General features: G+C 40.0%; 1 protein-coding gene across 3 annotated transcripts in view; it reads right to left on the bottom strand.

Annotated features, from left to right (window-relative positions):
- Window positions 1-15,328, bottom strand: part of BBX (BBX high mobility group box domain containing) — an 89,809-nt gene that overhangs the window by 22,175 nt on the left and 52,306 nt on the right. For 2 of the 3 annotated variants that reach the window (XM_075852812.1, XM_075852810.1), the window contains exons 7-8: window positions 2,788-2,868; window positions 1,842-1,922 (exon numbers count right to left, since the gene is read on the bottom strand). In XM_075852812.1, the coding sequence (XP_075708927.1) occupies window positions 1,842-1,922; window positions 2,788-2,868 (162 nt within the window). The remainder of the gene's footprint in view (window positions 1-1,841; window positions 1,923-2,787; window positions 2,869-15,328) is intronic. The other variant, XM_075852811.1, reaches the window with a different exon arrangement.

Below are 15,328 nucleotides of genomic sequence, written 5' to 3' on the forward strand. Positions count from 1 at the left end.
AAGTGGTCTCGGGCAAACTTGAGTCGGGTCGCAATGTTTGTTTTTGTCAGTGGGTTCCTTATGTAATATCCTTCCATGAACACCATTCTTGTTCAGTGTTTTTCTAATAGTGGACACATGAACAGATGTTTTTGATGTTACCCATGGGTTCTTTCTCACTTCTTTTAGGATTGCCCATTGTACTCTCGAGGTGATCATAACATGATGCCCACTCATAGGGAGTGTGCCGACAGTTCTGAATTTTCTCCATTTGTCGACAATTTGTCTAACCGTGGATTGATGTATAAACCAGGTCTTTAGCAATGCTTTTGTAGCCTTTTCCAGCTTAATGCGTCTCTATAACCGGTCTTCCAAAAGTTGTTTGCCTCGAGGCATGGTTTACACTAAACAATCTCTATTGAGAAGAACAGATTTGAAAATTACCCGGCTTTGGTGTCTTTATTGAAAGCACGTGTGAAACCCTCACCAATTTCTTTCTTAATTGAAACACCTTTTGCACGTTAGCGCCTGAAGAAGTAGAGGTACTCAATAAAATACATGAACAGTACAACTATTTGTGTGATATTCGATTACGTAGATTGTGTTTGTCAATAATTGTGACTTAGATAACAATCAGACCACATTTTATTAGAACTCAATGAAGAAATCCAGGCAATTCCAAAGGGTTTGCTTACTTTTTCTTGCAACTGTACATAGTTCTGCATAATTTCATATCCACTTGGTCATCGATGTCATCTACAAATCTCTCACTCTACCGCCTGTGTTGTGACCCTATTGAATTAGTGTGCCTGTCAAAATGAGCGCTCCAATAAGTACAAAGAGAAGGGCAAAGTGGGAGATTTGAGGTAAGGGGATCTAAGTTTTGTACAGAATGTGAATGGTGTTACTCCTTGATTGGACCACCTCTTATTGGATTAAAGGTTTATTCGGCTTGTGAGGGGTCTGCTGGGAGACCCAGTGATCAGCTGTTATCGGCAGTAGAAGGCAGAGGAGAGATGTGGAGAATATTTTCCGCTGCAGATATTGCTGATAATTCGTGGCAAGTTTGCGTAAAAATGTGCATGTGTTACATGAATTTCACCCTTTGCCTTGCAAAGGGAGAAATCAGAGGTGACAATCTGCTAAATTTCCACAATAAAATGAGCGCAGTGCGGATTTTAAAATCTGCAGCGTGCTCTGAAGCAGATCATGCTGAAAACTCCATCCACATAAATTGTACTGGATTTTCGGTGCCTCTGAACTCACCTTAATGTAAATGCTGGCACTGCAGGCAAAAGGTAGCATTAACAGATGCCAATAAAAATCAAAGATCATGCAATGTTATCAACAGGCGTCCTGAGATGCTCCGGCACAGCTGTCAGCGTTAGCTAAGAGAGGAGTGTCCTGTGATACTCATGCAGTAATAGGGAATAGAATGTAACACCATTTAGAGTCCAACCAATCAGGTGTTAAAGGGGTTGTTCCTCTCTGAAATTTATGACCTATCCACAGTACTGAATGGTATTTACGGAAACAGCGTAGCTCGCAAGCTACGCTGCTTCCGTAACTGCCATTCTCTATGGGAGTTACGGAAACAGCGTAGCTCAGCGAGTTACGCAGTTTTCGCAACTCCCGACCATGTAATCAGGAAGAGCCCAGGAGGCAGCATGAGCACAAAAAGCTAGAATGGGGTTTAGAGGACGCGTTCTAGAGATAGGTGCGGGACCCAGAGGTGGGATCCACATCTATCTGACATTTATGACATATCCTGAGGTTATGATTTGGTATCCATCTCTCTGTGGACCAATATCATTTTGCTACTGAGAAAGCTTAAAATCATCAGGTGCTTTTGCAGTTGTTACCTCTGCCAGCTGAAACAATGCCGATGTCCCACACTGCTTTGCTGATACAGATGAATCGGAATGTGATGAGCTTGAGGAAATCTACACTCAAAACCAACAAACACATCAGTCACACAATGAAGAAAAAAAAAAAGTAGTGCGGTGTATTAATAATATGACTAACAAAAAGCGATGGAGTAAAACTGACTGACAAAGTCACATCTCATTACAGCTACTGTGCAGCCAACTATGGAACATACATTGAGCTGTCGAAAACAGGAAGACTGGCCACCGATCTGACAAAAGAACCAACATTTTGGGTTGCTTGCTGGAAAAGGGGCATATGTTTACAAATATTTGAAGATATGGGAATGTTGTTCAATGTCATTCTCATCCTTCTAAATACTGTTCTTATGCATTACTGTGTTTCTCAGTCAATAGCCCAAAAAACATTAGTAAACTGATTTGAGTTAATCACAAAGCAATGACCAGTCTGCAGTCGGAATATGTCAGATGCATTAAAGGGGTTATCCCACCAAAACAACTTATCACCTATGTATCCACAGGATAGGTAATAAGAGTTTGATCGCTGGGACCCCAACCGATCCAGAAAATGAAGGAGACTTGGGACTCCCATTCTCAGAATTGGTGGGGGTTCCAGCAGTAGGACCCCCAGCGACCAAACACTTATTACCTGTCCTGTGGATAGGTAATAAGCTGCTTTGGTGGGTGAACTCCTTTAATAGCTGAATTGCGAGTAATATTTCCTTACACAATGGCAGGTTATGGTTACTGTCACTTATATTTTACAAAACGGTTAACAGCTAATTTATATTACATTTTTAAAAATAAATACAATATATTGATGACATATCTTAGCAGAGTATATTCATTTAATTAATATATGTGCTGTAGTCATTTAAGAAGGCACACATCTCAATAAATATGATAGGCAATATTACATTACCTCTGCTAAATGGAACAGTGCTGACTTTCCACAACGCTTTGTAGGTTCAGGACTGTTAAATTGCAAAGTGCTTGAAGAGATCTATACATAATAATAAAAATATATATAAAAAATTTTTTAGTAGTTAAAAATTGTTATTCTCAACATTATGAGGCATGCTACCAATAACATAAATTGGTTATGTATAAAAAGTATTCCAATCAAAAAGGAGTGTTATCCAAGTGTGTTACAATATGGGACAGACTACGGTCATGATTTGCACTACTAGTTATATTTATGTCAACCGTTATGTACCTTAGCATTGTAAACACTATAAAAATGTCTCTTTTTTAACACTATACTGCCACAGCTAGTTCTGGTATTTCTGACAGCGCCCCATTTTTCAAATCTGATGTGTCAATTTATGTGGGAGTAACTTTGTAGTGATTTACTTATCCAAGTGACTCCATGATTGTTTTATTATGACACATTGTACCTTTATGTTAATGGTAATTTTAGTCGATACATTCTGTGTTTGAGAAAAACACTAACGTTTTGAAATTTCGGAAAAATTTGCCAGTTTCAAAATGTTAAAAATTCTCTACTTTTAAGACAGTCACACAAATAGTTAATTAACATTTCCTATATGTCTACTTTATGATGGCATCATTTTTAAAACATCCTTTCATTTTTATAGGACGTTAGAAGGCTTATAAGATTAGCAGATATTTTTAAAATTTTCAAGAATATTTTAGGGACCAATTAAGTTCGGAAATGGCTTTAACGGACCTATATATTAGAAACCTCTGTAAACCACCCCATTTTAAAAACGTCATCCCTTAAAGTATTCAAGACAGCATTTAGGAAGTTTATTAACACTTTAGGTCTTTCACAGGAATTAACGCAATTTTTGTTTTGCAGGTGTTAACAGAGAACCACAACTCAATATGTGTTACCCTTATGTTGCAGTTTTCAAAAACATCCCATATGTGGCCCTAGTATGCTAATGGACTGAAGCACAGGCCTCAGAAGCAATGGAGCACCTAGTGGATTTTCGGGCCTCCTCTTAATTAGAATGTCTTTCAGATTTGCAGAGGCCTTGAGGTGCCAAAACATAACCCCCCTAAAAGATCCAATTTTGGAGACTTGACTCCTTAAGGAATTTATCGAGAAGGAGATTTGACTAGATTTGTTCTCAGGCGCCATGTCTCTTTTACAAAGCCCCTAAGGCAATAGTACAGTGGAAACCCCCCGAGCAGTGACCCAACGCAATTCTGGAAATGTTATGGCTGAATATCAAGTCCTAGAAATAATATTAAACCCATAGCAGCATTGGTAGGCGAGAATAGGGTGATTTAAATTTTCAATATGTATAACCAGCTAGTTTTTCAATATAACCAGTTAAAGAACTTTTTCGGTTTTATATTTTAGTTTGTCCTCCCTACCTTCCAAGAGCAATGACTTTTTTATTTTTCAGTCAAAATAGCCGTATGAGAGCTTTTTTTTGCGGTATGAGTAGTAGTCTTTAACCCCTTCGCGCCATTTCACGTACAGTTACGTGATGGGAGATGGCCTTTTCGCGCATCTCCACGTAACTGTACGTGATGGAGATGAAGCTGGCTCAGGAGCTGAGCCAGCGACATCACCGCCGGGTGACAGCTGTATGTTACAGCTGGCACCCTGAGGTATCGGCCAGGACCGGAGCTAGCCTCCGATCCGACCGATTAACCCCTCACATGCTGCGTTCAATAGAGATCGCAGCATGTGAGGAGTTTATAGCCATCGGCACCCAAGCAACGTGATCGCTGGGTTGCCGGTGGCTGCAAAGGAGATCGGAGGGCTAATGCTTACCTCCCGATCAGCCTGTAACGGAATCCTCCTATGCCCCGTCGTCGGCGGGGCCCAGGAGGCTTCCGGTACCATCGGCAAGATGGCGCCGGCTCAGCTTCCGGCTCAGAAGCTGAGCCGGCGTCATCAGCAGTGGGTGTCCGCTGTATGTTACAGCGGACACCCCGATCTATCGGCAGGAACCGGAGCTAGCTCCGATTCCTGCCATTAACCCCTTCAATGCAGCGATTCAATGCAATCGCTGCATCAAAGTGGTTTGTATGCAATCGGCAGCCTTGCCATGCGATGGCAAGGCTGGCGACTGCTACTATGGCAACAGGATGCCTAACAATGGCTTCCTATCTGCCATTACGTTAGCCGATTAGGCCCCGCCCGGAGGCGGAGCCTGATCGGCTTGCTGTCAGTGAACAACTGACAGTTCTAATACATTGCACTACATAGGTAGTGCAATGTATTAGAACATCAAACAAACAGTTGGACCTTCAAGTCCCCTAGTGGGACTAAAGAAAAGTGTAAAAAAAAAGTGTAAAAAAAGTAAAAATAAAAGTTGGAAAACATACAATAAAAGTTTCAAATAATAACACAAAACACAATCGCCCTTTTTCCCTTATCAAGTCATTTATTATTGAAAAAAATAATAAAGCCATACATATTTGGTATTGCCGCGTCCGTAACTACCTGAACTATAAAAATATGATGTTATTTATTCCGCAAAATGAACGTCGTAAAAAAACAAAAAACTAAAAAATACTGACATAATTGCTATTTTTTGGTCACTTTGTCTTCCAAAAATTTTTATAAAAAGTGATCAAAAAGTCGCATGTACCTAAAAATGGTGCCTATAAAAACTATAACTCGTCTCGCTAAAAACAAGCCCTCATACTGCTCCGTCGACGAAAAATTAAAACCGTTATGGTTCTCACAACTTGGCGACAGAAAAAATCCATTCTCTTTACAAAAGTTATTTTATTGTGCAAAAAGTTGTAAAACATAAAAAGTGCTATAAATTAGGTATCACCGGAATCGGACTGATACGCAGAATAAAGGTAACATGTAATTTATAATGCGTGGTGAACGCTGTATAAAAAAAACTAAAAAAATATGCCAGAATTGCTGTTTTTTGGTCACCTGGCCTCCCAAAAAAAAAAGGATAACAGGTGATCAAAATGTCGCATGTACCCCAAAATGGTACCAATAAAAACTACAGCCCGTCCCGCAACAAACCAGCCCTCATACCGCTACGTCTATGAAAAAATAAAATTAGTCAAGGCACCAATAAATCAGGAAAGAAAAATATGCAGTTGTGCCGGCACGAGGGGAACATTTCTTCTGTTTCAAGTGGCGAATTATCAAGGCCCCTAAAATTAGGGATCCAGGAAGGGGAGGGCCCAAACATATCTGCTGGAAGTGTGGGCGCCCGTATTATACCAGGACAACACTTCACAGCAAAATTCCCCAAACTTCAAAGGTGCCGAGTGTGGACCAAAAGGGGATAAGTAAAGACCATTTATTAGTGCGACACCGGCCTGTGCAGAAAGGATTGTGTCACAGCGTAACACACATCTATGGATTATTTTATTGTTTTTTTTTACCCCACTATACCACCTGACTATGCCCCTTATATACTCCGCCCGCCTTACATGTACCCCGACATTATAAACGGAAACACCAGTAAGACTCCAAACAAAACTACAAGCAAAATCCACGCTCAAAAAGCCAAATGGCGCTACCTCCCTTCTGAGCCCTACAGTGTGCACAAACAGCAGTTTACTTCCACATATATGGCATCGCCATACCCGGGAGAACCCTTTTAACAATTTTTGGGGTGTGTATCTCCAGTGGCACAAGCTGGGCGCCACATATTGGCATATCTATTGAAAAAACATTTTCACTCTGCAACATCACGTGCACACCAATTTCTGCCAATCACCTGTGGGGTTAATATGCTCACTACACCCCTAGGTGAATACCTTGATGGGTGTAGTTTCCAAAATGGGGTCACTTCTGGGGGGTTTCCACTGTTTTGGTCCCACAGGGACTTTGCAAATGCGACATAGCGCCCAGAAACCAATCCAGCAAAATCTGTACTCCAAAAGCCAAATGGCGCTCCTTCCCTTCTGAGCCCTACTCTGTGCCCAAACAGCAGTTTATGACCACATATGTGGTATTGCCGTACACACGAGAAGTTGCTTCACAAGTGTTGGGGTGCTTTTTTTCATTTATTTGTTGAGAATATGAAACATTTTCAGCTAAAACGACGTCTTATTGAAGAAAAAGGATTTTTTTTATTTTCACTGCCCAATTCTAATAAAATCTATGAAACACCTGTGGGGTAAAAATGCTCCCTACACCCCTAGATGAATTCCTCAAGGGGTGTAGTTTCGTGAATCGAGTCACTTTTGGGGAGTTTCCACTGTACTGGTACTTAGGAGCTTTGCAAAAGTGACATGGTGTCAAGAAACCAATCCAGCAAAATCTGTGCTCCAAAAGCCAAATGGCACTCCTTCTCTTCTGATCCTTGCCGTATGCCCAAACAGCCGTTTATGACCACAAATTGGGTATTGCCGTACTCCAGAGAAGTTGCTTTAAAAATGTTGGGGTTCTTTTATTCCTTTATTTGTTGAGAAAATTAAAAATTTTGAGCTAAAGCTACGTCTTATTGGAAAAAAATGTTGTTTTTTTATCTTCACTGCCCAATTCTAATAAAATCTATGAAACCCCTGTGTGTTCAAAATGCTCACTACACCCCTAGATGGATTCTTCAAGGGGTGTAGTTTCCTAAATGGAGTAACTTTTTTGGTGTTTTCACTGTTTTGGTCCCTTAGGGGCTTTGCAAATGCGACGTGGTCTCCGCAAACCATTCCTGCTAAATTTGATCTCCAAAAGTCAAATGGCGCTCTTTCCCTTCTAAGCTCCGCCGTGTGTCCAAACAGCCGTTTATGACCACATGCGGGGTATTGTTTTACTCGGGAGAAATTGCTTTACAAAAGTAGTGGTGCATTTTCTCCTTTTAGTCCTTGTGGAAATTAGAAAAAATTAGCTAAACCTACATTTTCTTTGAAAGAATGTAGATTTTCATTTTCACGGCCTACTTCCAATAATTTCTGCAATAAACCTGTGGGGTCAAAATGCTAACTATACCCCTAGATAATTTCCACAAGGGGTGTAGTTTCCAAAATGGGGTCACTTTTGGGGGATTTCCACTGTTTTGGCGCCGCAAGAGCCTTTCAAACCCGACATGGAGCCTAAAATATTTTCTAATAAAAAGGAGGCCCCAAAATCCTCTAGGTGCTCCTTTGTTTCTGAGGCCGGTGCTTCAGTCAATAAGCGCACCAGGGCCACATGTGGGGTATTTCTAAAAACTGCAGAACCTGGGCAATAGATATTGAGTTGCATTTCTCTGGTAAAACTTTCTGTGTTACAAAAAAAATAGATGAAAAATGAATTTCTGCAAAAAAAAAAAAGAAATTTGAACATTTCACATCTACTTTGTCTTAATTCCTGTGAAACATCTAAAGGGTTAATAAACTTTCTAAATGCTGTTTTGAATACTTTGAGGGGTGCAGTTTTTAAAATGGGGTGACTTATCGAGGGTTTCTAATATATAAGGCCCTAAAATCCACTTCACAACTGAACTGGCCCCTGTAAAAATAGCCTTTTGACATTTTCTTGAAAATGTGAGAAATTGCTGTTTATGTTCTAAGCCTTGTAACGTCCTAGAAAAATAAAAGGATGTTCAAAAAACGATGCCAATCTAAAGTAGACATATGGGTGATGTTAATTAGCAACAATTTTGTGTGGTATTACTATCTGTCTTACAAGCCGATACATATAAATTTAGAAAAATGCTAATTTTTCGCTAAATTTTGGTGTTTTTCACAATTAAATACTTAATATATCGAGCAAATTTTGCCAGTAACATAAAGTCCAATGTGTCACGAGAAAACAATCACAGAATCGCTTGGATAGGTAAAAGCATTCCGGAGTTATTACCACATAAAGTGACACATGTCAGATTTGAAAAAATAGGCTGTGTCCTTAAGGCCAAAACAGGCTCAGTCCTTAAGGGGTTAAAGGCTATGTAAACATTTGAAAACAATTTTTTTTAAATAAAACAGCGTGATTGGTCCAATTTTCTAATTACTTTTTTTTTTTAATTATTATTTTTACTTTTTCTGGTACAGCTGCTTTGTATCCTGTATACAAAGCAGCTATAGCTAGCTCTGAAACCTATTTCCGTCAGGTTAGCGGCACTGACAGGTTCAGTGTCGGTGGGTCATGCGTGTCTCTGACACGCAGGATCGAGCTGTTACTGATCACATCTAAATTCATAACTTAGATGTGATAGATTACAGGTGGATCCTGCGTGTGAGAGTCACGCAGGACCCGCTGTCACTGAACCTGTTAGTCACGCTGACCTGACAGATTCAGGTCTCAGTGCAAGATACAGCTGCTCTGTAAACAGTATACAAAGCAGCTGTATATGGAAAAGTATATATTTTTTTAATGAAAAGTTATTACAAAGTTGCTCCAATCACACTGATAGACATTTTTATATATTTATATATATATAAAAAAATAGTTTTCAAAAGGTGGACATAGCCTTTAATAGCACCATTTAATGTACTGACAAACCTTTACAAAACTATTTTGTGGGGTGGAATGGAACAAACCCCAGTAATTCCTTCATTGTTTTTTGTGTTTAGTTTTCCCGGCGTTCACCATAAAAATGACATGGTAACTTTATTTTGCGGGTCAATTTTGATTACAGTGATACCAGTGTAACATAGTTTTTTTTTAGGTTTGTCTACTTTTACAAAATCAAACAATTTGTTAAAAAATATTTTTAGTCCTACTAGTGACTTTTGTATTGCAGTGTATTGTACTTTTAACGGTCTCCAATTAAGCAATGACAACTCATCGGCACCATGCAATTGCATTGGAGAAGCAGATGGGGCGATGGAGTGACAAAGGCCTTCCCTTTGTCCAACGGCTTAGTAGCGGTTAAATGTCTGGGATCGGAGTTCTTTGTATTGAGGGTACTCAGCTCATGAGCCGCTCCATACTTCCTGCTTTCTGACAATAACCTACATGTACGTCAAATATCGGGAAGGAGTTTACACCGCTGGAATCAGTTCTGATCTATCCACATCCTCTCCTTCACCTGATATCTAGATATTACAAGCTATTGCGACAGAGTCAGACAAAGAAACTTTTCTTTGAAATGGAGTAGAAAATTGGGGGCCGTGATAATAGACAGTGGGTGAAAATCCACATTTTCTATCATACATAAACTTCCATCCTCTGTTTACTTAGAGATAAGTTATACAATTTTTACTAGGTGGTATTTTGTCCCCAGTGACTATGTTAAGATATCTGCCAATGTCCAGGCATATTGTTGGCGATGTGGGTGAGTTTGGGTAACTTATTACATATCAGGTGGGCATGCCCATTAATTCATATCGATTTTGGCGATTGGTGGTTAAAACTGTTTGGGCATGAATCTTGGTAATGATCCCAAAATGGTTTTGTTATGAATTTTCTCTGCCAAATTGCCCTTCTTAGAAAGAAAGGTAATCACGTTGCTCCTTTCTGCGGGTTGCAGTATTATACCTAAGCACTGGAAGACTTATTTTATACCAATATGCCAAGATAGGATTAAGGTGGTGAGCAACATGAAGAGATTGGAAAAATATAGGGCTATTTATAGCACACTTTACAGCACTATGTTCCAGCCTGGTATCCAGAATAATGCAACGCTCTCTGGTGGCTTACATTATATAGCATGGGGCCCTAGCACATTAAGTACATCACTTTTTAAAAAAATAATTCAGAAATAGTAAATTTCTCCCACTGGCCAATACAGCAGTCACTAATAGCTCATATTTCCTGTTCTCTGTAGCTTGTCAGCTTTGCTGTATATACAGGCACAGGACGAGGGGAGTCATCTCATTATTATTAGAGGGTGGGCAAGTCAATGACAGCTCTATTGTATAACTAGATGCCTAGATTAGCAACACTACTCCGTCACTTCCTGGAGACTGTAAAAATAGATGAGATATCTATGTTAATTGACTCGCATTCATTTCTACTGCCATAAAGCGCACACACTTTGCTGTACTGACTACACAGAAAGGAAGTGTGTCTCTTCAATATGGTCGTCCCTAGAGAAGGTTTAAAAAAATCAAATAAATAAATGAAAAAAGCTGCAACATGTAAAAAAAAGGTCAAACAAAATTTATGATCTATATACTTAACCCCTTAAGGACGCAGCCTAGTTTGGGCCTTAAAGGGGTATTCCGGAACTAAAAAATTACATTTATTTAAATAAAACAATGAAAAAGATATAACTTTCCAATGTACTTACGTTTCATCAGATGGCTGTAGCGTCGTATATCCTCCTCCGTCGCCGTCCCCTTAGCAATGCAAAATCTGCACTTCCTGTGCAGACCCGTCCATTTGGTCTTCTGCCTTGCTTCCGGTTTCCGGCTTACACACTGTACGGTTACGTCAAAAATGACGTAACCGTACCACGTGCTTCTTTATTGAATTAGAGCATGCGTGGTGAACACACTCCACCGCGCATGCTCTGTGAAATTATGTGGCTGCGTCTTCAGCGGCCGTGTATATTACACTGCGCATGCGCAAGGTTGAAGGTGTGTAGCGGTGTGTATACGAAGTTGCAGGAATAACGGCCGTTTCGGCCGTCTTCCCGACAGGTGCAGGAGCTGTGACAGCTGCTGTCTCGTACAGCAGCTGCCGCAGCTCCTACAGCGGGGACCGATCGCTGTGTCCCCGCTGTCTAACCCCTTAAAAGCCGCGTTCTATAGAGATCGCGGGTTTTTAGGGGTTAAGTTACCATCGCCGGCCTGCTACACGATAGCGGCCGGCGATGGTTACTATGGCAACCGGACACCAAACAAAGGCGTCCGGCTATGCCATCGACGGAAGCCTAGTGGGTCCTGACAAAGTCAGGACCCACTATGCTTGCTGTCAGTGAATAGCTGACAGTTCTAATACACTGCACTACGGATGTAGTGCAGTGTATTAGAATAGCGATCAGGGCCTCCTGCCCTCAAGTCCCCTAGTGGGACAAAGTAATAAAGTAAAAAAAAAAGTTAAAAAAGATGTGTAAAAATAAGAAATTAAAAGTTAAAAAAATCCCCCTTTTTTTCCCTTATCAGTCCTTTTTTATTAATAAAAATATATAAATAAACGATACATAATTGGTATCGCCGCGTCCGTAACGGCCTGAACTACAAAATTATTTCGTTATTTATCCCGCGCGGTGAACGCCGTAAAAGAAAATAATAATAAACCGTACCACAATCACAATTGTTTGGTCACTTCACCTCCCAAAAAATGTATTAAAAATAGATCAAAAAGTTGCATTTACCGAAAAATGGTACTGATGGAAACTACAGTTCGTTACGCAAAAAATAAGTCCTCGCACGGCTTTATTGATGGAAAAATTATAAAGTTCTGGCTCTTAGAATAAGGTAACAAAAAGTGAATGATTTTTTACAAAACGTATTTTATTGTGCAAACGCCATAAGACATAAAAAAACTATAAACATCTGGTGTCACCGTAAGGCCGAGTTTACACGAGCGTGTGCGTTTTGTGCAAGCAAAAAGCGCGGCGTTTTGCGTGCGCAAAAAGCACTTAACAGCTCCGTGTGTCAGCCCTTTATGATGGGCGGCTGCGTGCTTTTCGCGCAGCCGCCATCATTATGACACTCCGTTTGGATGTTTGTAAACAGAAAAGAACGTGGTGCTTTTCTGTTTTCATTCATCCTTTACAGTGCTGTTGCGTGAATCACGCGCGTCCCACGGAATTGCTTCCGTGCGACATGCGTGGTTTTCACACACCCATTGACTTCAATGGGTGCGTGATGCGCGAACAGCGCACAAATATAGGACGTCGTGCGTTTCACGCAGCGGACATACGCTGCGTGAAAATCACGTACCTGTCTGCACGGCCCCATAGAGTAACATAGGTCCCTGCGACGCGCGTTGCAAAAACGTATAATACGCTCGTGTAAATGAGCCCTAATCGTATCGCCCCATAGAATAAAGTGAATATGTCATTTATAGCGCACGGTGAACGCTGTAACAAAAATAGAATTAAAAAACAATAGAATTGCTGTTTATTAGTCACCGCGCCACTTAAAAATAGAATAAAAACTGATCAAAAAGCTGCATGCACCCCAAGAAAACTACAATGTATTCCTCAAGTGGTCTAGTTTCCAAAATGGGATCACCTTTTGGGGGTTTCCACTATTTTGGTACCACAAGACCTATTCAAACCGGACATGGTGCCTAATAAAAAGGCGGCCTCAAAATCCACTAGGTGCTCCTTTGCTTCTGAGGCCGGTGCTTCAGTCCATTACCGCCCGAGGGCCACATGTGGGATATTTCTACTGCAGAATCTGGACAATAAGTATTGAGTTGCGTTTCTCTGGTAAAACATTTTGTGCATAAACTTTCTAAATGCTGTTGTGAATACTTTGAGGGGTCTAGTTTCTAAAATGTCGTGTTTCATAGGGGTGTCTAATATATAGGCCCCTCAAAGCCACTTCAGAACTGAACTGGAAGCCCAAAAAAAATAATTAGGCAATACTTCGCTTCTATACGAACTAGTTAGCGATTCACAGTGTGATGAAGTAAGGGGAAGCAGCGCTTATACGAGCGGTGCACCCCCTTCAAACAGCCGATGACTTTTCAGTTCACAGGTAGCAGAGTTACATGATGGGGAATTTGTTTTCCTGTTGTGTAACTCTGCTACCTGTCAATGGAAAAATCAGCTGCCAGAGTGAAAAATGTTTCCACACAGAGGAGTACCGCAAAGAAACACCTGGGAATCAGACATGATGGACTAACATTTTTCCCTGTGGTGGATGACTTTTCAGTTGACAGGTAGCAGAGTTACATGAAGGGGAATTATTTTTCATCGATGGCTAGTTAGGAGCGCTGCTTCCCTTTAGTTTTTTCTTGCTCACTGTGAATCTCCGACACAGGATGCAGCGGCGATCCACAGGTATTGCTCCTTTTATCCCAATTCACATGTTAGAATTCAATTTTTTTTATTTTATATATATATATAAAATACAGTATTTAAAACTAAGACTGTATAAACAGTTAATATACATTTAGAAAACTTATAATTATAAAGACCAAACTTTACGTATCATCATATAGGGTCAGTGTTGTTTAAAAACGCAGATATCCAGTGATTTCAGCTTGTGCTAGCAGTAATAGAATGAGAGCACCAAAATGAAGACTGGGATTGCAGAAGTTAGTAGAGCTGGGTGTAGTAGGCGGAGCAAGTGCACTGCTGCATGCACATTGCATGCTGGGACTAGAGCAGTGCATGCAGGGAGGAGAAACACAGGAAGAGAAGAGGAATGAACTTACTGAGCAAAACAAACCTCTCCAGGTAAACAATAGGGAGTAATGTTACTAAAACCATTTATTATCAAGAAAAAGCTAGACAGAGTGCACTAATATCTTAATAGAGGAACATTGCATTGATTTAAGAAATAAAAAAAAGTATTGGAAAACCCCTTTAAGGCTCAGAGCCCATTTTTCAAATCTGACATATTTCACTTTATGTGGTAATAACGTCGGAATGCTTAAACCTATCCAAGCGATTCTGAGACTGTTTTCTCGTGACACTTTGGGCTTCATGTTCGTGGTAAAATTTGGTCGATATATTCAGTCTTTATTTGTGAAAAATTGCAAAATTTAGAGAAAATTTACAAAAAATAGCATTTTTCAGAATTTAAATGCATCTGCTTGAAAAACAGACGGTTATACCACCCAAAATAGTTACTAGTTCACATTTCCCATATGTCTACTTTAGATTGGCATCGTTTTTTGAACATTATTTTATTTTTCTTGGACGTTACAAGGTTTAGAACATAAACAGCAATTTCTCATATTCTTAAGAAAATTTCAAAAGCCTTTTTTTGAAGGTGCTTCTTCAGTTCTGAAGTGGATTTGAGGGGCCTATGTATTAGAAACCCCCATAAAACACCCCATTTTAAAAACTAGACCCCTCAAAGTATTCAAAACAGCATATAGAAAGTTTTTTAACCCTTCAGGCATTTCACAGGAATTAAAGCAAATTGGAAATGAAATTTGCAAATTTCATTTTTTCTGCTGAATTTCAATTTTATTCAATTTTTTTTTAGTAACAGAGAAGGTTTTACCAGAGAAACACTACTAAATATGTATTGTCCAGATTCTGCAGTTTTTAGAAATGTCCCACATGTGGCCCTACTGCGCTCGTGGACTAAAACACAAGCCCTAGAAGCAAAGAAGCACCTAGTGCATTTTGAGGCCTCTTTTTTATTAGAATATATTTTAGGCAGCATGCCAGGTTTGAAGAGGCGTTGAGGTATCAAAACAATGGAAACCCACCAGAAGTGACCCCATTTTGGAAATTACACCCCTCAAGGAATTCATTTATGGTTTTTGTTATCATTTTGACCGCACAGTTTTTTCACAGCACCTATTTGAATTGGGCTGTGAAATGAAAAAAATGATATTTTTTCCAATAAAATGTCATTTTTGATCAAATTTTCTTATTTTCACAGGGAACAACATACCCCATTTTGTTGCCCAATTTGTCCTTAGTGCGGCAATACCCCATTTGTGGTGATAAACTGCCGTTTGGGCCCATGGGAGGGCTCAGAAGGAAAGGAGCGCTATG

The sequence above is a fragment of the Rhinoderma darwinii genome, chromosome 2, assembly GCF_050947455.1.
Source record: "Rhinoderma darwinii isolate aRhiDar2 chromosome 2, aRhiDar2.hap1, whole genome shotgun sequence".
Taxonomy (NCBI): domain Eukaryota; kingdom Metazoa; phylum Chordata; class Amphibia; order Anura; family Rhinodermatidae; genus Rhinoderma; species Rhinoderma darwinii.